This window comes from Diuraphis noxia, unplaced genomic scaffold (genome assembly GCF_037042655.1).
Source record: "Diuraphis noxia isolate RWA-SAM2 unplaced genomic scaffold, SU_Dnox_SAM2 contig0005, whole genome shotgun sequence".
Taxonomy (NCBI): Eukaryota; Metazoa; Arthropoda; class Insecta; order Hemiptera; family Aphididae; genus Diuraphis; species Diuraphis noxia.
Window position 1 is genome coordinate 37,802,318 of NW_028301715.1, and position 25,272 is coordinate 37,827,589.

General features: G+C 31.4%; 1 protein-coding gene across 3 annotated transcripts in view; it reads left to right on the forward strand.

The window, feature by feature from the left end:
• LOC107173706 (calcitonin gene-related peptide type 1 receptor-like) overlaps positions 1 to 25,272 on the forward strand; it is a 153,703-nt gene that overhangs the window by 117,727 nt on the left and 10,704 nt on the right. For all 3 annotated transcript variants that reach the window (XM_089228785.1, XM_089228784.1, XM_089228786.1), the window contains exons 4-6: positions 19,850 to 19,956; positions 20,106 to 20,197; positions 21,158 to 21,284. In XM_089228785.1, the coding sequence (XP_089084911.1) occupies positions 19,850 to 19,956; positions 20,106 to 20,197; positions 21,158 to 21,284 (326 nt within the window). The remainder of the gene's footprint in view (positions 1 to 19,849; positions 19,957 to 20,105; positions 20,198 to 21,157; positions 21,285 to 25,272) is intronic.

Genomic DNA, 25,272 nt, shown 5'->3' on the forward strand with positions numbered 1-25,272 from the left:
TGGACCTCGTTTTGTTCAGTTTTTCCCTGAGTTTCGCACACTAGACGCTCGCGTTGACCTGAGGTGGTTCCAAGGAGGTCTCTGCGGTCTTCACCTTTTTTTTTCTCAGGCTCGAACGGGGCGTCGGAGCTCCGACTGAGGGCGTCTGCTCCAGTCACTGCCGCCACGACCCGGTTAGTGAGGTCCATTTCACCATCCGAGCTGGTGTAAGACATTGTGCTTGTGGTCGCTGGTGCAATGTGTTGTCTTCGGTTGCCTGTTTGTTGGTCCGACTTGTCTTGTTCATTGTACCGGTTGAACTGTTGTCTTGGTGGTCGCGCACGAAGTCTAGAAGCCGACGGCTAGGTATCTGCGCATGTGCACGCGGAGTGCCTCGTGGTTGGTCACTGGGCGTGGTTTGGTGCGCCTATGCGAACGGGAACGGACGTGGTTGGCTGCTGGGCGTGGTTACGCCTGTGCGCGTGTGGCTGCTGATTTTGGACGCTGGGCGTGGTTTAGAACACACCTCGCGCACGGATTTGACGATGCCTTGGATAGTGACTTTCTCTGGGGAGCTACCAACCAGGTACGTCTGCTCTGAAGAGCTGCCACGACTCGACTGAGCGTATAATTACCTAATACATATTATATATATCATCAGATACACCAATATAGAGTAGATACGCGCATAAGGCCAGTCTCTTATTCTGCGTATCGTATAGGTACTCTATGGTGAACGAGGCCAGAAGGACCGAGACAAGAGTTCTTTACATAAATATAGAGGCACACGATTATGAAATAATGTCGTATGATAAATATGCCACTATCTATAATAATACAATACCGGACACGCTCGCTCGCCACTTGTGCTCGTATTATCATATTGTACAGTGAGAGGTTTATATTAAACAAAACTATCTAGATAATATTATGTACAATAAATAAACCTTGATATTTTTATTCAAATACCTTTTATACCTAGCCAACTGATTATGTACCGTTTTTGAAACGTCAAAGAGTCTTCGAAAAAATCTTATCGGAAGAAAGTAATAGCGTTTAGAAAAACTTGGTATCAGGTAATTTATTTCAGGGGGCTGATCAAAATGTACATCAACTTTTACGTCAATATAAAACATCATCATACAGTAAAATTAAAACACAAATCTAAGATATCATAAAATAACATTTTTCACAATGTATGATAAGAACTAAATGTCTATATCATCCATTTCGCCTGGCTCATCCATAATTGCCAAAATTGTCTATAACCATATGGTATGCTTTAAAAATATTTCTATGAATATTTAGTAATGCTAAGCCAACGAGACAATTTTTTCAATTGATAAAACCACTTTCAGAATATAAAGTGCGACTTTGTCTCTCTACCTCATGGTGATCGCTATTAACAGGTTTATAATTATAGAACTACGATTTCAAATATAACAATATTCTTTCTACCGATGTAAAGTTTGGTCCATTAGAATGTCTCAAAATAATAATACAAATTTAAAATCAATAAAATTCAATATAAGATTATTGCAACGACTTTCATAGACCATGAAAAAAAATTTAAAATTTTCTTAAAACTCCAAGAGTATGACTAAAATTCGCAGGATAAACTGTTGTGTAAAAACATCTCTATGAAATAAAATTATTGATCGCGTTTATAATATTCATGAATTTTTATGCACTTAACTTTTTTTTCCCAACCCATTGTCTACGCCACCATGACTGATTATACCTACACTCAGTTAACTGATGCAAAAAACTAGGTATTTATTATTTTTCAAACCATAGGATGTGGAATAAAGATAAAGAAAATAATTAGTTATTTTTACATGGAGCACTATGTTAAGAATATATTATTTTAAAGTCAGTACTTAAATACCAATAGTTATTTCTTGATACTCAAAATGCCTAGAATTAAACAAAGAGATTGCCGGCCTCGTCAATATTGTTTCTATTTTTAAATGTTAATTACTTACAATATTATTGTCAAATTAACAGAATTGATGTAAAATTAGTTTTTCGTTAAACTTTTTAAGGTTATAAAGTTGGCGGCAGTTATAATATCTGAATAGTTATTAGTTCCTGAATAGACGATGAAGTTGAGCAAGTAAACGAGTAACATTGTAAATGTAAATAGAATATTAAATTAAAACTTTTTTTTGAAATTATAATATTATATAATAATAGTTTTTATATTATACTATAAGATGCAGGTTTAACTATAAGAATAATTGTTTTTTGTTTTTTTTTTTTCATCATTACTTTTTTTTCTACCAATTACATTTTATTGGTTTAATAATGAGTTTAAACATTAAACACGAAAAAAAATTTTAAACATTATATAAATTAGAAAATTAGTAATTATTTTTCACAAATAATTGTGTTACATAACATTTAGAATCATACTAGATTGTTGCACAAAGTATGCAGTATGCACATCTACATAATGTTATTTTTTTTTCGTATGGCGCTATGTCCGGGAGTGGGCCCGAAGGCCTAGTTCGGACGCCTGTTTGGCAGAATTTCTATTGGGGCACCTGTAGGTTTCTGCCATGCCCCGGAGCGGGGGATGGCGGAAACTTGTTTTCCAGACACCATGACTTGCCTGGAGAAAAATGCCGCCCGATGGTCGAGAATCGAACCCGGACCGGCTGAGACACAGCCGACGCGTTAGACCACTCGGCCACCTCGTCCCCTCATAATGTTATAATGAATGGAATTTAAAAACTAATTCAAGTGTATTTCATGTAATTATTACATCGACTACAACTATATTATTTATATTTAATAAACTCATTTCGCAGTTATAATCGATTTTGACTTAAGTCATATATGAATATATGATATAAGTAAATAACTCATATGATACTGTATGTAATTAAATATCACGGCTGTAATAGAAAGTATTTTTTATACAGAAACAAAGGGATAAATTAAATATTATTTGTTATGTAAAATTAATTTTACTTGATAAAAATATATCGTGATGAAGAAGCTAGTAATAAACACTAGAAATTTATTACCACTCGCCCAACTTAAACTAGGTACCAACCAAATAAGTAATATGTGTTAAGATTTGTTTTGACTTGCATAATATAATTTTAACACGAGATTAACATAATTCGCATACCTTGAAACAATATAATACATTTCAAACTTGTCTTCTAATCTCTCTAATCTTTTGGCAGCATTGATTATTTTCATTCAAATTGTCCGAATAGATTTCACTGTTATTGCCATCGTTTATCTCACAAAGTCGTCTTTGATGAAAGAGTATTTAAATCAAAGGATTCAAACAATAATAATTATATATGTATTATATTATTATTATTATTACTATTTTATTATTATTATTATAATAGTTACCAAAGTTTAGGTGCATAAGGGTTTTTAGGTAATATGTTTCATTATAATTCGATTACTGTTTTCGCTGTTGTGGATCTTCGCCCGGAAATCATACAGCCCGCGATATCGTCGATCGTAATTTGTAACGCATTAAAACAAGTGTTCGGCTATGTACAAGCATTGTAACTCATATTCCAATTCTTCGAGTTGGCATCTGAGCTTTGGCCATATCAACCTTTGACTTAAACAAACTAAATAATTTAAGCCATATATCTATTTTATCCGTACGCATATTGTTACGTATCAAAAAAGTTCATACTTTTTGGGATACTGAATTGTATTGTTCATTAAATTGAAAAATAAAATGAAAAATATTACCTCTCCAATCCTTGTAGCAACTTCTCCGTCAAAATCGTGGTTTGCGACTGAAATGTCGGATGAGGTGACTGGTTTGTATTTTAAAATAAATAGATCTCTTTCTGGTTCACTGTTATTAATTTTATTTAATTTTTAAACACACAACATGTGTTTATATACGTATTTTAATTTATTATGATAAACATCAACTTTTACGATTACGCCTTTCTACATAGATGTTCTGCGTATTCTTTTATACATTCGCCTTTGAACGTCTATACAAAAAGATATCTTATCGTTATATTTTGTCCCATTCAATATTAGTAATTAAATCTTATCCTTAATGGCTATCAATTATTATCATTATTTTATTATACATTTTAAATTTAAAAAAGATATGATGGCCTATAGGCGCACATCATTCCAATACCTATTTCACGGTGATATTAATTTCTATGGCGTTTGTGGTTCGTATTTAACTACCTTACACAGTCGTGCACACGATATCCACCGGTGGAACGATCACAACGAACGATTATATTATGATATTGTAATATCAATTCAGCCAACTTGAAACGGACATTTCCGAACGATCTCAACAAGTCTAAAACCGCATGTTGCACTGCATTACCTTCACACACACCGTAGTGTACTATGAACAAATTACATAGAGATGCATTATTCATTATATATATGTGGGTAGGTTACTCCCCTGTGATTTTAAATTTTCGAACACACGTCACGTCGTCGTCTCGCTTGTATCCCCCCAAAGCTCATCTCGTTACGATTTGTTAATAAATAACCTATTGGGTTTTCGACACGATCCTGCTTATTCTTCACACGAATCACCTTGGAAAATAGAAAAATAATACATATGTATTATGTAACGGTGCACCTACGCCATTCAGACATGTCACATAAAACAAACAAATAGTATTTCTATTTAAAATAATGAACGTCTGTCGGAGGAAAAACAAAATTTTGGAAGTCTATACTACTCCATATTAAATAATATATATATACGCTTATAAAAAAATGTATGAATAATTATATTATATTATAATATTGTCTATTTATGCTGTGTGATGATTAATGAACACCATAAACAGTGACTTTATTGTTTTTAATTTCATAAAGCGGAATTATTTTTTGAAAATATTGTTATATATAATACGGCGAACCTCGATAAGCCGAACACCTCAGTCAATTGAAATAAATGCTGCTCTCATTCCTAACCTAACCCAAATCGACCATAGTAAGTAGAAAACCTCGACAAGTTGAAACAATTTTAATTTATTGCATTTCGACTTATCGAGAATCCACTGTTTGTAAAAATACGATGTCGTATTAAATTTGCACTAATGCATTTTATTTTCAGTCTTTTAAAATGTAAATTATAAATATGCGAATTGGCAGGATATAACCAACAAAAATAATACCTAACTACTACATTTGGCATTATAATCAATACACATTACACATATTGAATAATTAAATCTAATTTATTAAAAAGACATGTGTAATATATTCTACACAAAATATACACATTACAATGTTTCCCGCCAGAATATGAAACTGAATATAGTACCTATAGTTAACAGAAGTAAATAACTAAAATATAAAAATTATAACAAAATAATAATAATATGAATCAGTTGTTTAAGTACATATAGGTAATTTGTTGATCTTAAGAGAACGTTTCACCCGTATGTGTTATCTCCGTCTTACAAGTGCGTAATATTACAAAAACTGTTTCGCGCGGGACAGAACCGAGAAAGATGCAGTTATAACTAAAAAACGAAATTTTCATCACATAAAAAGGAGAATTTTGTCTGTGTAATATCGTTTTTATTTTTTCGAACTACAAAAAAAGTTATTCATGCTTAAAAAACGCAACATTTATGTATTATAAAACAATAAAAAATTTTTTTGTATAAGTGATATCGAAAAAATAAAAACGATATTTCACAGACAAATTTATCCTTCTTATGTGGTGAAAATTTCGTTTCTTAGTTATAACTGTATCTTTATCGGTTCTTTCCCGCGCAAAACAGTTTTTGCAATGTTACGCACTTGTAAGACGGAGACAACACAGCGGGTGAAACGTCCTCTTAAGCCACTATAGTAGTTTCATAGACTACTGCGGGTATACATTTATACTCCCCCTTTGCAAAAAAAGAAAAAAGAAATACCAAATGTAAACGACCAACATTTTAGACATGGTGAAGTTATACATGGTCCCATAGATAAACCAGGATAAAATCTGAAAAACTTAGTTCCAACGATTCTATTGATATAACTTTAATGAAATTGGCCTAATAGTTTAAAAAATTAAAAGTTACAAAAACAAAATCGTTTTTAGCTATATAAATAATAATATGATGTATAGAATATTAAATGGTATATTTTTTTTTCATAAGCACATACTTTATCTAAAAAGTTAAGCGTTTTATAAATTTTATATACTCACATGACGCAAAAAATGACGAATAATGTTTAAATTCTAATTTTAATTATTTTTCGTATCATTAAACTAGTACAATATCTGATATATGCCTACTTCAGTAATGTTCAATCGATATAATATTAAACCGATCGTTGAAAACCTATTAGTATATTATTATTCGGTTGAGTATACTTTTGACCAAGCAGGATAATGGCCGACTGCTGTAGATTAATAAATCTTCGTCGACCGATTCCAACCGTTTCGAGACACTGCGTCTGCAATACTTGTGGAACTATAAGTCACTGTCATGTAGAATATTGAAATCTGTTTTGGAACATGATAACTACCTACATAATTTACTTGGTGCGTCAATCGGTTAAGAACTCCATTTTCACGATTACGAAATTAATAATATAATAAATTAATAAAAAATAAATAGTTATATTAATTTATTGTAAATAATATAGTATGGCAATACACCTAGCTAACTACCTATAATATAATTTTAGTATGACTAACACTCTATAAAATATTTGAGCTTACTATCATTGATAAATATATAATAGAGTAGTTTCCTCAATCTATTTATACGTTCGTACTCAACATTTTTACAAAATTCAATCAAATTTTCAAATTTATTGGTTTATCATATGATTGAGTTTATTAGATTTTGAGCGATATGATGAATGTATAGATATAATAAAGAGTAGTTGAAACAATGCTTAAGGTTTCAAATGGAATGTTTTTATGATGAGAAAGTCAATCTAATTAGCACATTTATGAGGTCAGAATCAAAGATTCTCAGTACATTTCGAAAATATCGAGAAAAAAAATGGTAATTTCGCTCAAAAATATTTTTCAAGAAAATATATTTTGTTGATTTTGGTAGATACATTAAATTATTAGGTACCAGATGTTTACAATATTATGATCATTTTCCATACATGCAATAAGACGTGTAAAATATTTCATCTCTTTTTTTAAAACAATTTATAGATTTAAGAAATTTTCAATTTTCATATGGTTTTTTTGAAGGTTTCTCATAAATATTTCATACTGTAACCGAAAAATTAGATTTTTTATAGATATTTTGTGTTTAAAAAAATTAGATATTTAAATAAAAACTACGATTTTATTTATGCTTTAGTAATTTAAAAATATTATTAGTGTGTTCTTGAAACTTGTATTGATCTTATATTATTGTTATTTTATTTTTTTTTAATTGAATATTTTTAATATCAGCCGCAAAGGCCATTAGTCACACCTAATATATACAACTTTTTTTTAGATTTTTATTATAAAGATTTGATTTTTTTAAGAATTTGAGAACCCTTTTAATGGTGGTACCGTCTGGTCCGAGAGCTGCGTCCAACGTAATGGATATGTTTGAATTTCTTCGTTCATTCGTAAATCGGCAGCAAGTCGTGATTATATGACAGACTGTTAGTTCAGTTCCACAAGAAATACCCAGTGATTTTATATATATTTCGTTTTAAACAGACAGTGAAATTTACAAAAGTACAATTTTTTTCAGCAAAATTCAATTTATTTTATTCAATATTATGCTACTAATATTAAAAGAAATTACTTTAATAATAATTATATTCAGTTACGTGTGCACTATCGACCGAGCAACACGTTAATCGCTTCGACCGCGCTCTCGTATTTTTAGCTCTCGTATGCACTCAGAATAATTACGTAAGACTATCAGGTAATATGAACATTATTCATATAACTACCACCTTCTTATATTTACCCGCCTAATAGAAATATTAACTCCAAAATGGGTGATTCACCCAAGAATCCCCCTAACCTAATAGACAAACTTTTAAATTCAAAAAAAAACCAAACACACAAACCCAATGAGCCAACTCGTATTTCCGTTACTGCCATTACCACCGTTGATAAAGAAACTAATGTATCGCCGCCTATCGTCACATCAAACACAGATAACGTCACTAATGACCACACATACAAGCCATCCGACCAAAATAACGCAAATATTATTTACACCGATGTAACCAACCATATACAGAGCGTTCCAAATGAAAAATCGACATCAATTCAAAACTACCCCTCCGAAACCGATAAAAACAACTTAAAAAAAAAAACGTTCGCCGAGACCATCAGCAATGTTAATACACCAAAAAAAGAACAGGCAATCATCTTCGATTCTATCGATAACATACCACAAATCGAATACGTCATAGCCATCAACAAAATAATTCCACCGAAAAATATTAAATTCGTTTCTAGAATGTCAAACAACCGTTTTTGCGTTTATTTCAACGACAAAAACACTGTTGATCTTCTAATCAAAAATCATCCTATTATCAAACTAAATGATCTCACACCTATAAAAATTAGACGGCTAGTAAACCCAACCAAAAGAATCATTATTTCTAATGTATCGCCCGTTATTCCTAACGATATAATTATTGCTGAACTACATAATCGCAATATCCAACTCCTATCACCGATAACACACATTAACGCTGGATTCAACTTAAAAGATCTAGCGCATATCTTAAGCTTTAGGCGGCAAGTTTATATAAACCATGAAGACTTTCATAAAATACCAGAATCCTTACTGGTTAAGGCCGAAAACGAACTTCACAGAATTTTTCTCACAGACGACACCCTTACTTGCTATAAATGCAAACTCACTGGACACACATCAAATCTGTGTAAAAATCCCCCACCAGATCCTCCAAACGCTATGTTATATGAATCATCCGACCCCAACATCACTACAAGCAAATCAATCATCTCAAAAGATAAGACCGGGCATATCGTTCCGTCAACAGTTATTCCTTCAGATAATGCAAATGATACTTTTGATACTTCCAAAGTGCAAAACTCAATTCAAACATCTCTCCTCGACGACTCAATAACAAGTGAATCAACACAAGAATATAGTACACTAATACCCACATCTGAATCGAAAAAAAGATCTGCGCTCTCCTCTACATCATCAAGTATAACCACTAACTGTCCATCCCCTAAAGCTTCGTCACAAACTATTATCTCAAACGACATTAACACGCCAATCGCAAATTCTATAAAAACACCTCAACCAAAACCTAAAAAAATAAAATGCACCAATTCCTTAGAACAAATAATTTTAAAACTCGACGAAACATTTGATCCAGTAAAATCCTTCTTCTCAGAAACACCTGGCTTAAAAATAAATTACGATCAGTTTAAGTACATTATTGAAAACACCCTCAGTGTTGCCGACCCATCTCCTACATTAGAACAGTTCAACATCACTGAATTCGAAATAATTGAAATCATCGAAAACATAAAACCCAAATTGAAAAATCAAAGCATAAAAAATAGGCTCTCAAGACTTTGCAGCACGCTGCTCGACAAAGCCCTTGGAACTGATCCAATCAATCCTTAATAAATATATATATCTCAATTCAAACACAAACCTTAATATTTAAATGCAGTCACAACATAAAAACATTATTCAATGGAACCTCAATGGTTTACACAAAAATATCGAAGAAATCAAACTAATAATCAATCTACATCATCCAATTGCAATATGTCTTCAAGAAACCAACCTAAAATACGATGAATCCCCTCCAATAATTAAAAACTTCCAATATGCAAAAAAAAATCGCAGAGACTGCCTGAGGGCAAGTGGTGGCGTATGCATCCTTATAAACAACTCTTTCCCCTGGGAGGAAATCCCTATCAATTCAAACCTAGAAGCAGTTGCAATATCAATCACACTCGAATCAAAAATCTCCCTCTGTAATATCTACATCCCAAATCAATGTAACTTCTCTCTCTCAGACTTAGAAAATATTATTAAACAGCTACCAAGACCTTTCATCATTGTAGGGGACTTCAACAGCCATAGTCATATATGGGGGTCATACAAAACCGACACAAGAGGTAAAATCATAGAAAAATTATTAGAACAAGATAACATTGTAATCCTCAATAACAACGAGCAAACCAGAATAAATCCCTCTAATAGAACCCTCTCAGCTATCGACTTATCGTTATCCACCCCCACCATAGCTCAAAGACTCCACTGGCAAGTACTTAATGAAATATACAATAGTGACCACCTACCTATCTCTATTCAATTTATTTCTAACTCAAATCAAACGAGCCATCCTACAACAAAATGGAACCTCAAAAACCCTGACTGGGTCCTTTTCTCAAACCTTCTCGAAATGAAAATCAAGTCTATAAAACTTTCTGGTGAAGATATAAATATCGATAAAACAGTCAACAAATTCACAGAGAACATCATAGAACATCAGAGAACATCATAGAGGCAGCAGAACAAACAATTGGCTACACTAATCATACCTCCAAAAACCCACAAGTCCCCTGGTGGAACAATGAAATTAAAAAATATATAGCCCTTAAAAATAAAGCACTTAAAACATTCATCAAAACCAGATCTTCGGAAGATCATATAAAATTAAAAGAACTCAGAGCCAAAACAAGATTCTTAGTCAAAAGCAATAAAATTATATCATGGCGAAACTTCACTGCCAACATCGGTGCCCAAGTCGACCCCCACATAATGTGGAACAAAATTCGATCATTACAGGGACGGAAAAATCACAAACATATTTACCTCACCACCAACTCATCCCTAAACACCGATCCATCTTCAGTCGCCCACCTCCTCGGTGAATACTTCAAAAAAAACTCCAGTAATGAAATGTACAGTCGCGACTTCCTACGTGAGAATGCAAACAAACCCCCTCCCCAACCATCGTCATTATCACCTCTAAACACACATCAGTCCGACCTAAACACGCCAATAACTATGGAAGAAATACTGAATTCGCTTAAAAGATGCACTAGCAAAAGTACAGGTCCCGACAATATCCCTTATATTTTTATCCAAAACTTCAACATTAATACACTCCAAATACTCCTAAAAATCTACAACTACATCTGGAACCACAACGTTTTCCAACAAAGTTGGAGAAACAGCATTGTGATCCCCATAAGTAAACCAGGAAAAAATAAATTCACACCTGAAGGATACCGTCCAATCTCTCTCTTAAATACGTTATGCAAACTCTTAGAGAAAATCGTAAATCAACGTCTAATATGGTTCCTAGAACAGTCCTACTACTTCACTCCTGAACAATGCGGATTTCGGAAAAATAAAGGTACAAACAACTGTCTTTCAAAAATACATACAGAAATACAAAACACATACGCCGAAAATCAATACTTAGGTATGATTAGCTTAGATTTAAGGAAAGCCTACGATACAACATGGAAACCCCACATTTTGACTAGTCTCTCTAAAGTACTTAGCCAAAATCAAATGTTCAATTTCATCAGAAACTTCCTAAAAACAAGAACTTTCCAAGTAAGAATCAACCAGTCACTTTCCAAAGTATTCGACCAAGCCAACGGAATCCCCCAAGGATCAACAATTTCAGTCACTCTTTTTCTGATAGCCATCAACAACATCACTCAAAACATATCCTTCCCTGTCAAATCTACCCTCTACGCGGATGATTTCAATATTTACTGCCGGAGCAAATCCCTAGCCACTGTCCAATGCCACCTTCAAAAAGCCATCAACAACCTACAAAAATTGACTCAAACATCCGGCTTCACCTTTTCTCCCGAAAAATCACAATGCATCGTATTTACACGCAAACTCGCTCCAAATCCAATTAAGATAAAATTGGGCGACCATCAATTAATAAATAGTAATACAATCAAAATACTCGGTATCATTTTCGACAAAAGATGCTCTTGGACCCATCACATCAATTTTTTGAAATCAGCCATCTCTCCACGTCTCAATATTATAAAAATGTTATCCCATACTTCATGGGGTTCTAAAACTCACGTATTGTTGTCTATCTACAAATCCCTAATACTATCTAAACTTGACTACGGATCATTCATTTGGACAACGGCTAATAAATCGATTACAAAAAAACTAGATACAATTCACAACTCCGGACTTCGTATGTCAATTGGAGCCTATCGCTCTAGTCCAATACCGAGCATCTACAACCTATCAGGTACTCCTCCTCTTGATATAAGAAGACTCAAAATAACATTAAATCACGAATTAAAGCTAGCTAACACTCTTCCTTCGCTCGACTTCAATCCAAAATTTAAAACTTTAACAACACTACTCCAGGAGAACAATCTAGTCATCTCAGATGTATTAACAATTTCTCCCCCCTTAACTCCGCAATGGACAAATCCCAACGTAGCAAACACTGATCTCTCCATTTTTAAAAAAAAAGACACCCCTCCTTCAATATATAAACAAGAATATTTCCACATAATACAAAACATAAAAAGCGAAAAAATATACACGGATGCATCCAAAAGCCCTACCGGGGTCGGGGCTGCAGTTATTTGGAATAACATGGAATCCATGTACAAACTCCCCAGTGCCTGCTCCGTCTTCACAGCTGAATCATTCGCAATAATCAAAGCCCTCGATTTAATAACCGTTCACCAGCTCCAAGACACCATCATATTCACTGACTCCCTCAGCGCCATCAACAATATTAACAATACCAATAACCCAACAGACATCGGTCTTCATATTCAAAACAAAATATATACTCTACAGAAAAACAATAACTTCAAAATCAAACTTTGCTGGATCCCCGGTCACTCCAACATCGTTGAAAACGAGCGCGCCGACCTTGCCGCTAAAACTGCAATAACCTCTACACTATCGTCTCCCATCAATATCATCGCATACAGGGACATACAAGCACTGATAACTAACAAATGTCATCTAAGATGGCACCAGCAATGGTTATCTTACTCCACCAAACTTAATCAAATAAAACACAACACAGACAATTGGACATTTCCCATCGAAACACCCAGAAAATTCGAAGTCATCATAACGAGACTGAGAATCGGCCACTCTCAAATTTCGCACAGTTTTTTAATGGCTAAAGAAGATCCTCCAACATGCGCATCATGCGGCGTCCAAATTACCATTAAACACTTACTCACCGAATGCCGCACATACCACAACATCCGATCAAGCCTCAACCTTTCCGAATCACTCTCCGAAATACTTCAAAATCATCCCAAGGCCATAACAGACATCATCCAATTCATCACAACAGCAAACCTTCAATCCAAAATCTAGAATTAAGTTCTCTCTTGTACGTTTCTTACTGTAAATATTTAATTTAAGCTATTCATATTTTGTAAGCCCAATGGCCTATGCTGCCGAGGGCTCTTTCCTAATAAAAAAAAAAAAAATAATTATATTATAATAAAATATTATACTTATTATAGACTGATAGACCATTTTCGGTCAGTATAATTTTTCTATGGTTCTATTTCTCTATTTTTCTATGTATCTACTTGTATTAATATTTTGTTTATACAAATTTAATACTATGATCATGTTTAATAGAAGAAGTATTTCAACAATTCAATATAATTTTTTTTTTTTTTTAAACGAATCCTAATGAACCTTATTAAATGTTCAAAAACAAAATAAATGTATCTGATATTCAATATTCGTAATTTTATACATTTCGAGAAATATGTTATGTTTTTTAGTTTTATAGTTTACATTGAACAGGTATATGATAATATTATTCAAGTTTCCATTAAAGAAAAAAATGAACATGCTATTTGAATAAATATCTAAAAAATTCAAAACAAATTAAAATGTAACATACCAAAGAAAATGGATATGTCATGTCAAAAAAACCACTCAGCATTATAAATTAATACATAAAAATAACAAATGTAGTGTGTAACATTGTATAACCCTGCTGATATCTGAATAAATGAAACGCAGGACTACACACGGGTACTTGACATTATTTATTAAATCCTTTCTACAAAAATTATGTATTCTCCTGCAAACAAAATTACCATTCAAATGTGATTTATTGAAACATCATAAACAAACGGATTTAATTTTGAACAATTTTATTGGTTCTGCTGTCCAGTCGTTGTACTTACAGGGCAAAATCGTGACGTTTATACATTGCTATTGTTCATTTAACATCAATCAATATAATACAGATATATCTACATAAATATTAATATGATATTCGTAATGATGCAATGGGCATTCGAGATTGGGGTAAATTAAGTGCCACCGTTTAACGGGTTCCAAAATACTTTGGATCAACACAGTTTTGAATCAATGAGTTTATTATTCATATTACGTCATTTCGATTCAGAGCTTTAAATGTTTTTTTGAAAATTGTTTGAAACTTCAAGTACCTAGTTTTAATCATAAATAAAAATTTTATATTATATTTTTTACTTTGAATGGTTAAATTACGTCCGTGAATAAAGCATTAATATGGCATTATGATTTGAACATTACACGGTAAAAACTGTATTTAAAAGTTTAAAACGTTTACTTGAAAACCGGCTACTCGTTCAAACTGAAAGGTCTCTGATATCGTAATTGCTGATACCTGCTTTGTACATGACGTGTGGCTTAATAATGAGATATTTTTCACACTTATTCGGTATAAAATATTTCCTATTTTAAGATTCTCTTCAGTTGTAAAATTACACGGTCAGTAATTTATAGTAAATTATTTACTAGGTATATATAATATATACATCATAAAACTATGTGTGTGATCAGTTACAAGTTTACAACAATAATATACTACTATAAAATTATCATAAACGTATTTTATACAGGTACGAATTATAATCATAATTGTGAGTACTTATGCTTTTTATTCACGACCATGCAGTTTACAAATTTTATATTATTATTGTAATAATATTAACCGATCTCTTGATACTGTTAAGACGACTTCATGGGGTCATTATTTGGCCATTCATTGGTCGAATTCAGAATTCTATATTAAGCTCACAAACACATACGCGTAGAGTATTTACGAAAACATCAGGAAGCGCATAGAGGAAAAGGCGACATATTTATGACAGGGACAAAAGATAACATTCCCGAATATTCGACGCTCATAACAGTATAGTTCTCTACAAATTACAAATACAAATACAATTATATAATATAATGTTATTTCGCACAGTTATTATTATACACAGCGCCGCGCAAACAAATAATTATTATTTCGAATATTTAACGGCCGTTTCCGCGAGTGTACACGATTATTAATAACAATAATTATAATTATAATCCTTAAAACAAATAATGATATTCGAGACTATCACGTTATATCACTGGAGTTTTAGTTGGTAAGCACTTCGTTGTTAATTAAAAAACAAAAAAATTACATCTGTAATTTGAGTAATTCATAATATATATATATTTAGCGATTAGCCATATTGATACAACGAAACGATAATATTTCTATTAGTTATATAAATGGGATAAATATTATAACATGTATATTTTAATATACTTAACGTATAATAACTAAACTGCGATAGTGTTAAACCTACACTTGTTGACTGTTGTACACATATACGTGCAAACAAAAGGTTCCAGGACACGCCCTGTGATTTTTCATTGACCAGAGCGCCCTATTCCTCAATCTTATTTTACATATATATTTGTTATAAATATACCTAAGTTATCAAATTCAATTTTTCGGATAGTATTTTGAAAGTGAATTTGAAAAATAAACTTGAATAATTCAATATGAAGGTAGATATACTCTGTAATTTAATGTTATGCATATACAGGGTGTTTCTTAAATGGAAGTCACTGGTTTATGTGTATCTGTAGGTAAGTATAATATTATGTATAGCATAGTATAATGTACGTAGTTTCGTTAAATAACCTTATAGTGAGGATCAATAATTGTTTTTTTTTTTTTGAAATATCATCTTAAATAAAATAATAAACTCTAGTTATATTTTTAAAAAAATTCTCATAATAAGGTGTCACATCATTTGTGAGTTTTTCACGCCCAAGTTACCAAATAAATTTAAAAAAGTTGTGCGACATATCGATTTGTATGAGAGGAGATATTTTTAATCACTGTAATTTTTAAATAATCTACTTTTTTAATAATGATATCTAATTTTAATTCCTAATTATTCTTAACAGAATATTTTTTGAATAAATACAAATTTAATTATGTGATGAGAAGCTTATGAGTAGGGTTAGGAAGTTATAGGAGTTGCATATTGTTCTGTATATGCTGTCGAATTATAGCAGACCATGCTAGAAATCCGAGCTTTACAATGTTGAGTTTAAAAATTGAAAATTAAAAATGCATATTTTGCATATTTCGATATTTTAGAGAAAAAGTGCATATTTCGCCGATTTTCATTGGTTTTCGCATATTTAATATTTTCAACAAAAATTAATTTTTTTTCATTCTTTACCAATTTATTTTAAATTATGTTACATAAAACAACGCTAGTAAAGCGAAAAACAACTTAACAGGTATTATTCAACATATTTATTTTGTATTTCACAAATAATGAAAAAATATTTATTTAACTATTCTTTCAGTTCAATAAAATCTCAAACGCCAACCGGTAACGCGCCAAATTTTTATTTGTTTTTATATTTCACTTATATAAGAGTTTTAAATAATACAATTTTTTTCAAATATATGTCTTTAGAATTATTTTTGTGTATATGAATAAATAAGTAATTTACTTTTAATAGGTAAATGAATAAATATTTTTGCATATTTCACATTTTTTCATGCATATTTTATAATTTTTTCTTGCATATTTTGCCTTTTTTTGCTCCTATAATTTCCGAACCCTACTTTAGCAACAATAAGAACAACTCATAAGAAACCTTGTATTCAATTTTCAAGTTTTTTTGGTCGTCCGACATTTTTTTACCGGCACTTTAAAAAAAATTCTCAAAAAAAGAAAATTTCAGTGGTCTATAAATAACTCAAAAAAGTCAAAAATTTTTGAAAATTAAATTGTATATAAATATCACTGACATAAATATTTAGTGGAAATTTCAAGTATTTATAGTGATTAGTTTTTTAATTATAACCATATAAAAAAATCGATTTGGTCGAAAACTGGTTTTGCGTAAAAATTTCCGTTTTTCTGTCATTTTTGTTTTTGTTTTTTTCGATTTTTTTGAAAACTATTGGAAAATGTTTACTTTTGACCTTTATAATGCACCAAGGATATTCACCTTTACACCGGAAACCACCACCAAAGTTTGAAATTCACTTCGTTCAGAATCTAAAATACATTTTTAGAAAAATATTAATTTAGTAAAATAAATATTTAAAAAAAAACTTAAGTATTTTCTGAAACAATAAGTGTCTTATGTTAAATGAGTCACCCCATGTACATAATAATAAATATACTATCAATCGATATAATATTATAACAAGGCGGGAAATTTAATAGATTATGAATAATTCTTAGACGTCCGACAAACCGTTGGAACGTATTATTATTATAATCTCGTCGAAATCTTAAATATCGCATATTTTATTATTATTCCTATTAAATAAATTATATAATATATAATATAGGTATAGTGGGGTTTATAGAGGTGATACCACAGGTATGTAATAGTTGTAATATGATATCATACATATAGAATCGCTCGCGTGTTATTGTAAAATGTAGGTACCTATACAGATCATAAAATATTATAGTTATCAGATCGGATTTTTATAAATTTAAAAACAAATATATCACATGTATAATATGCGGGCGATGGTATAGTAATATAATAGCCACTAAAACGGAAACCCGCGAATGTGTGGGACAATACCATAAAAAACCCGTTAAAACGCAATTTTCCGTCTTACTGGGTTTTGACGTAAGCCTACACACAGACACACACACACACACACACACACACACACACACACACACACACACACACACACACACACACACACACACACACACACACACACACACACACACACACACACACACACACACACACACACACACACACACACACACACACACACACACACACACACACACACACACACACACACACACACACACACACACACACACACACACACACACACACACACACACACACACACACACACACACACACACACACACACACACACACACACACACACACACACACACACACACACACACACACACACACACACACACACACACACACACACACACACACACACACACACACACACACACACACACACACACACACACACACACACACACACACACACACACACACACACACACACACACACACACACACACACACACACACACACACACACACACACACACACACACACACACACACACACACACACACACACACACACACACACACACACACACACACACACACACACACACACACACACACACACACACACACACACACACACACACACACACACACACACACACACACACACACACACACACACACACACACACACACACACACACACACACACTGTGTAACCTTATGCGATAAATATAATATTATATATATAGTCAAGTGTGTTTGCTCTGGGGACGGACATTATTTTTACTTAAGACAAGTCTCGTAGTTCATTTCAGAAGGTTTTTAGTGTGGAATGCATGTGTATGTGTGGGCGTGTGTGTGTATGTGTCTGTCTGTAATATATCTACCAAAGATAATAATATCGCCCGTGTAGGCAAACGCGATTTCAACGGGATAAGAGCACAAAGGTTTGCGAGAAATATTTTGATATAAAACCTAGGTGAATTTAGCAAATTTAGTCAATTTATTGTCATAATATGGAGTAGCGTTCGATACTTTTCTATTGTAATAGCCCATTACCCATTACCCAATTCGAATGTGAATCGTTTTCGGTGTATTCGCAAATCGTTTTAAAAAGCCAATAATGCAGATTTTTCTCACAAATAAACGATGAAATATAAGATGATATATAATATTCATATATATATATATGAATATTAGCTCTTTTTAACGTATATAATTATTATAATATTGAGTTGGCAAAACTTATAACTGAAACCTAAATGGACATCGAACGTTCAGAGTAGACACAATGAGATAATGTGGTAAAATATAATAGGACGTATATTCCCATAATCTAACTTAACATTATATTGATTAATGATTATACTCACTATACTACTGCATCGGAAACCATGATGTACATGTACATGTCATACTATATGTACATGTCGTACTTATAATATCACTGCCCGTACTCAGTGTAGCAAAGCAATTAATGTGGTTTGGAAAAATATTGTATAGTTTAACATTATAAGCTTTTTCAAGAAAAATTTAACCCATAAATATGGAAACATAATATATACTTTTGTAAGGGGGCTCCACAGTGGAATATGTTCAGACCCCTTAACTTTCTCTCTTAAGTCTCTTCTACCGATCAATCTTTTTATCAGGCCAAGTGGCAACGTCGTTTAAAGTAATAAATCTCTACCATAATAATTGATGCGTTAATTAAATTTGTCAAAGTTAATTGTTGAATTATTAAAAAGTAATTCGTATAAATGCATTATTGCAGGTGAAATTATGTTAAAATAATAATATTAATTATGTTGAATTAGCCCAGGTACTTACCTATATCTATTATTGATAGCCTTCACGGTCATTTTCTATGCATTTTAATTGTATAGTAAAATACATAAAATATATTGTACTCATATCTGCAACTTAATCATCATCGCCCGTCGGTTAATCATAGTATTTCAACGCTGGTTTAAGGTTTGCAGACAACATAATATTATTTTTTCATCAGTCGTAATGGTTTATACGCGATCGTTTATCTATTATCCATATTCGCTTTCCAGGAAAAGCTTTCAAGAACTGTCTTTCAAACGGCACGTGGTACCGTCATCCGGAGACTGGAAAACAGTGGGCAAATTACACAGGTTGCGTGGACATTGACGACTACGAGGTATTCAGATCGTAAAAAATATTTAAATATATAATACAAATAATAATAATAATTCAATAACTGCAAATGCGGTATTATAGTTTTCAAAGAATTTGATTTTTTATTTGCCAATGTTTTGAAGTCTTATCTCTTTGTTTTTTTCTTTTCAGTTTCGGGAACTGATAAATACGCTGTACATCTTTGGCTATTCCGTCTCGCTGGCTGCTCTGCTAACGTCGTTGCTGATTTTCTTCACGTTCAAGTAAAACTAAAAACAACGCATATTTTGTATAATGCTTTTGCTAACCACACAGGTTACGTTAGAAAACTCTTTTAAAAAAAAAAAACATAATACTATATAATATTATGGTTCTCTATCGAGCAGGCACACGACGATATAATAATACTGTACGGGTGTATATAGTTCAATATAGTAGTCGCAGTGAACTTGTTGGTTTAATACCGCGGCGGCGTGAAAACGTCTTGGAACGATTCTTTCCGTATTTGTTCTAGCATGCCGGTCAACATTATACACACCCAAACTTCCGCATCCACACGTGTTTACGGTATAAAATAATATCATATAACACGTATGCGTTTGGTGCATATTGAAAACGTGTCTAGAAAGTTTAAAAACTATCGTAGAAAAGTGTGAAAAGAACACGAACGTAGAGACGATAGTTCGTTTTTTGTCTCCGAATATTTCAAACTCACCCCTTTGATTACCAATGTTTATGCACTAGAATATCTGATATTATTCACCCCGACTGTGAGAGAAAACACATAACACGCTACACTGGACTTACAACTAAAAGCTATCCATTCGAACAGTTAAAGCGGCTACTATTCTAGAGATAAGCTTATAATCTCAGAATTATGCGTTAAACATAATACGCAAAACATTAAATTAATTTGAACCAAATACATAAAACCACTTTGAATATTATACCTCGCAATGTATATTTGCACTTGATCCGTTTTCGAAACACAACGCGGTCACAACTTTGTGTGATCCATAAAAAAAAAAATCACTACTATAATAAACGGAAAATAATTACGCTGTATACCTTTACACAACTGTGCACCATGTCGCAAGTGTCGTTGAGCCTCATCGTCTTAAACGCACGCAGACCCTGCTAATACTATTCGCTTTGGTCTGAGTTTAAAATTCATCCGTGTCAAGTCGATCTTGTTTGATGATATTGTATCACTGTGTTTACAGAACTCTGAGGTGCACCAGAATAGCTATACACGTACACTTGTTCATATCGTTGGCGCTGAACAATCTCACATGGATCATTTGGTACAAAACGGTCGTACAAGACCTGGAAGTTGTCAAACAAAACGGAGTAAGCGTCACTAATATAATATTATTGATATACAAACATGTTATGATTTTTTTTTTAATTTCATTCCACGTTAAAACATAACGTACGTATTCAATGTTATATACCTAATGCCTAATAGTGAGCTATAGACTCGCCAAACATTTTCATCCCAATTTTTTTCGTTAGTCCCTAAAAACCATAAAAACCCTAAAAATGGGTTGTTATAGTTTGAAAAAAAAATGTGATATTGCCACGAGAGTACGAGAATAAGTACTAGTCACACTTTAAATCGTACCTAGGTATAAAAAATCGAAGTATTTAATAATATTGGTCAAGCATATATAAAAATTTTAAAAATCTTAACATTCGAACAATTTTGAGAAAAAACGATTTTGAGCAGCTAGGCGATAGTATAATATGTATTATACAGATAGAGACAGAAACAAGGAGTGTGTATAACGTACTGATCAATGACTTAAATTTGCAGATTGAAATTGTAAGATGCTATTAGCTACATACATTTTATATCTAATAGATTGGTTATTTGATACCTATGTTAATTTTTTCATTATACTATCATACGAGTCTGAATTGTCAATTAGTATGTTAAAGGTGTGTGTATACAATGTAAAGGACAGCTACACAATGAACACAGACACATCATTTACATAATTTACATTATGTCATAAAAACTATAATAATAAACCACTACAAACCTTGATAGATTTTATTCTTGCTAAGTGTTTTTTTTTTTTTTTTTTTATCATTGAATTTTCCAAGTTGACTGGTTTTCTTTGTCTTCGGAAGAGAAATATTTTTTTTAGTTGAAACAATGAAACATATAAAACATGTCAATAAAAGTTTACAGAATAAAATACAATATATGTAATCCCGAAATCCATTAATCACACACTTACTTAATAGGTACGGTTGTAGGTATGTGTACGATTTATTCGTATATGTATGTTGCTGCTAAAGATTCGGCTCAGGAATAAATTACAATTTGTAACGATTCCGAATGAATTAAAAGCCGCAAAAACGTCAATATTCACTAATACGCTCGCGATTATTGGACCGACTTACATTCGCTCGGTGTGGATATCAAGCAAATAACGTAAGCCCAGGCATTATATCATACGTTATACATTATATGCCATTCGATTTATTTCTCTTATATGTGTTATATAAGAAACGTGTTGTTCATTTTCTCAGACGACGTGTATGTAGGTACTTGAAAATAAAAATAAATGAACATAATATGATTATATTACTCGTATAAATATATTAACTATATTTTAATTTACTAAATAATGCAGAAAATAATTATTTCAGGTTTAATAAGAATTTTTGTACGAAAATTTGACGGTGAAACCTGAAAGCGCAAATTGACCGTTTTTTTACTATAACTCAAAAGTGAAAAACAAATTTGCACTTTTGTATCTTGGAAGTGGGATAAATGCGCAAAAATAAACTATAAATCTATTTATTTAGGTATTTATGATACTTGTTTAACTAATTCAAAATAATAGTCAAAATTATTATTTTTATTTTTTACTGATTTTTTAAATTACTTTTGATATCACTGTAAATGTATATTTAAATATTAATAATATCGACGATTTTAATAAAATACACATTTTTATGAAATTGATTTGTGCTTATGGGTTATTTATTTTTGCACTTTTGGATCGCGTTTGGGTCATACATTGCGCTTATGGGCTACAGCCAAATTTATTTTAAATTAATATGATACCTAGAGCAGAACAATAATAATCTTAGAAAAATATTTACTAATAAAATACTTAATAAATAAATAGTTTTCGTTGTCATTAAACATTAAAAAAAATGTGAATGGATAAACAGTGCAATAAACCTATTGTTGATGTCACTCTGCTATACAGTAGGTTACAAGTGGGTTACTGTAATGGATGGAATTAAATTTGAAATCAAAGATATTATATCATTGTATACGAAAAACGATTCTGAGCGAAGACGGTTTATCTGTCTAGAATATATTATAGATAATTAAAAATTTTCAAATCTTAGATTTAAAAAGAAAATTTTTTATGAATTTCTAGTTTAAAATAATTTGCGAATTTTCATGATTTTCGTGATTTGTTGTCAAAATTCAAACTTTGAATGCTTGTAAAAAAAATTGTGCTAATATATTTCTTTTATTTTTCACCCGCTATTGTAAAAATATGTTAGGAGCCTTATAAAAATTTTAAATTCTAAGATATAAAAGGAAAATTTTTAATGAATTTTCGTGATTTTTACGTATGTTGTCTAAAATTCAAATTTGAATGCTTGTAAAAAAAAATTGTGACTAAGAATTTATTTTATTTTTCAACTGCTATTGTAAAAATATGATAGGAGCCATGTATTAAATTTTCAAATATTAGATATAAAAGGAAAATGATTTATGAATTTCTAGCAAAAAATAATTTACGAATTTTCCTGATTTTTACATAATATGTTGTCAAAATTCAAAATTTGAATGCTTATAAAAAAAAATTGTGGCTATGTATTTCTTTTATTTTTCAACTGCTATTGTAAAAATATGTTAGGCGCATTGTATTAAATTTTCAAATCTATTAGAATTAAAAATTGTATGAATTTCTATCTAAGATAATTTGAACATTGCCGTAATTTTTACGTATTTAGTCAAAATTTTAACTTTAAATGCTTATAAAACAAAATCGTGCGTATGTATTTTTAATATTTTTTAACTGCTATTGTTACAATGTGTTAGAAGCCTTGTATTAAATTTTCAAGCTTTTCTACTGAACACATAAATTTTTTCGAAATTTATAGAAAAAAAAAACTAAACATGTTGAAAAATTAAAATGTCAGTAAACAGCTCAAAACAAATCTAAATATTTTGAAAATTTTATCAAATTTAATGCCTATATAAACATTCAGTGAAAATTTCAAGTATCTGCGGTCATTTTTTTTAGAGTTACACCAAAATACAGAAATCGCTAAAAGTGAAAATCCAATGTTGTAAAAATTTAAATTTCAAATTCTCATAAAAATTTAATTTGAATTTCCGGTGGATTTTTGATTAGTGATAAAGATTGAAAAACATTTAAGGAATCTTTTATTAAATTTTCAAATCTTAGATTTAAAAAGAAAATTTTTTATGAATTTCTAGCTTAAAATATTTTATGAATTTTTGTGATTTTTACGTATTTTGTCAAAATTCAAACTTTGAATGCTTATCAAAAAAAAATTGTAACTGAATTTCTTTTATTTTTCAACTGCTATTGTAACAATGTGTTAAGAGCCTTGTATTAAATTTTCGAGCTTTTCTGCCAAACAAACAAATTTTTATCGATATTAATTTTTAAAAAACTAATAATGATCGAAAATTTCAAATGCCTATGAATAGTTCAACTTAAGTCGAAAATTTTTGAAAATTGCACGGTGGATAGAATATACTTATATAAACAATCGATGCAAATTTCATGTATCTATGGTCTTTTGTTTTAATGTTACATCAAAAACCAAAATCGATTTGTAAAATTTCCCGTTTTTCCCTTAATTTTTAGTTTGTTTTTCTCGTTATTTAGAAAAGTATTAAGAATTTTTTACTTTTGACCCCCCCAAAGTACCAACTAGATTCACTTTCTGATCTAACGAGGTACTGAAGTCAAAAATCAAAGTATTTTTACTGCCCCAAAACGTTCAGAACGTTAGAAACGTGCTCAGAATCTAAAACTAAAACGATTTGAAATATTTTGAAAATTTTATCATGTCTAGAAAATGCCAGAATTCAACTTAACATTCAGTGACAATTTCATGTGTTCCGGCAATTTTTTTAAAGCTACACCAATATCTAAAATCAATTTTCTTAAAAATTTATTTTGCATAAAAATTCCTGGTTTTCCTTTTTTTCCCCCGGCGCTTTTGAAAACTATTGGGATTTTCAAAATTTGACCTCCCTTATGCATCAACTAAATTCACTTTCCAATATTTCTAATCGAAAAAGCTACCTATTGAAGTTGGA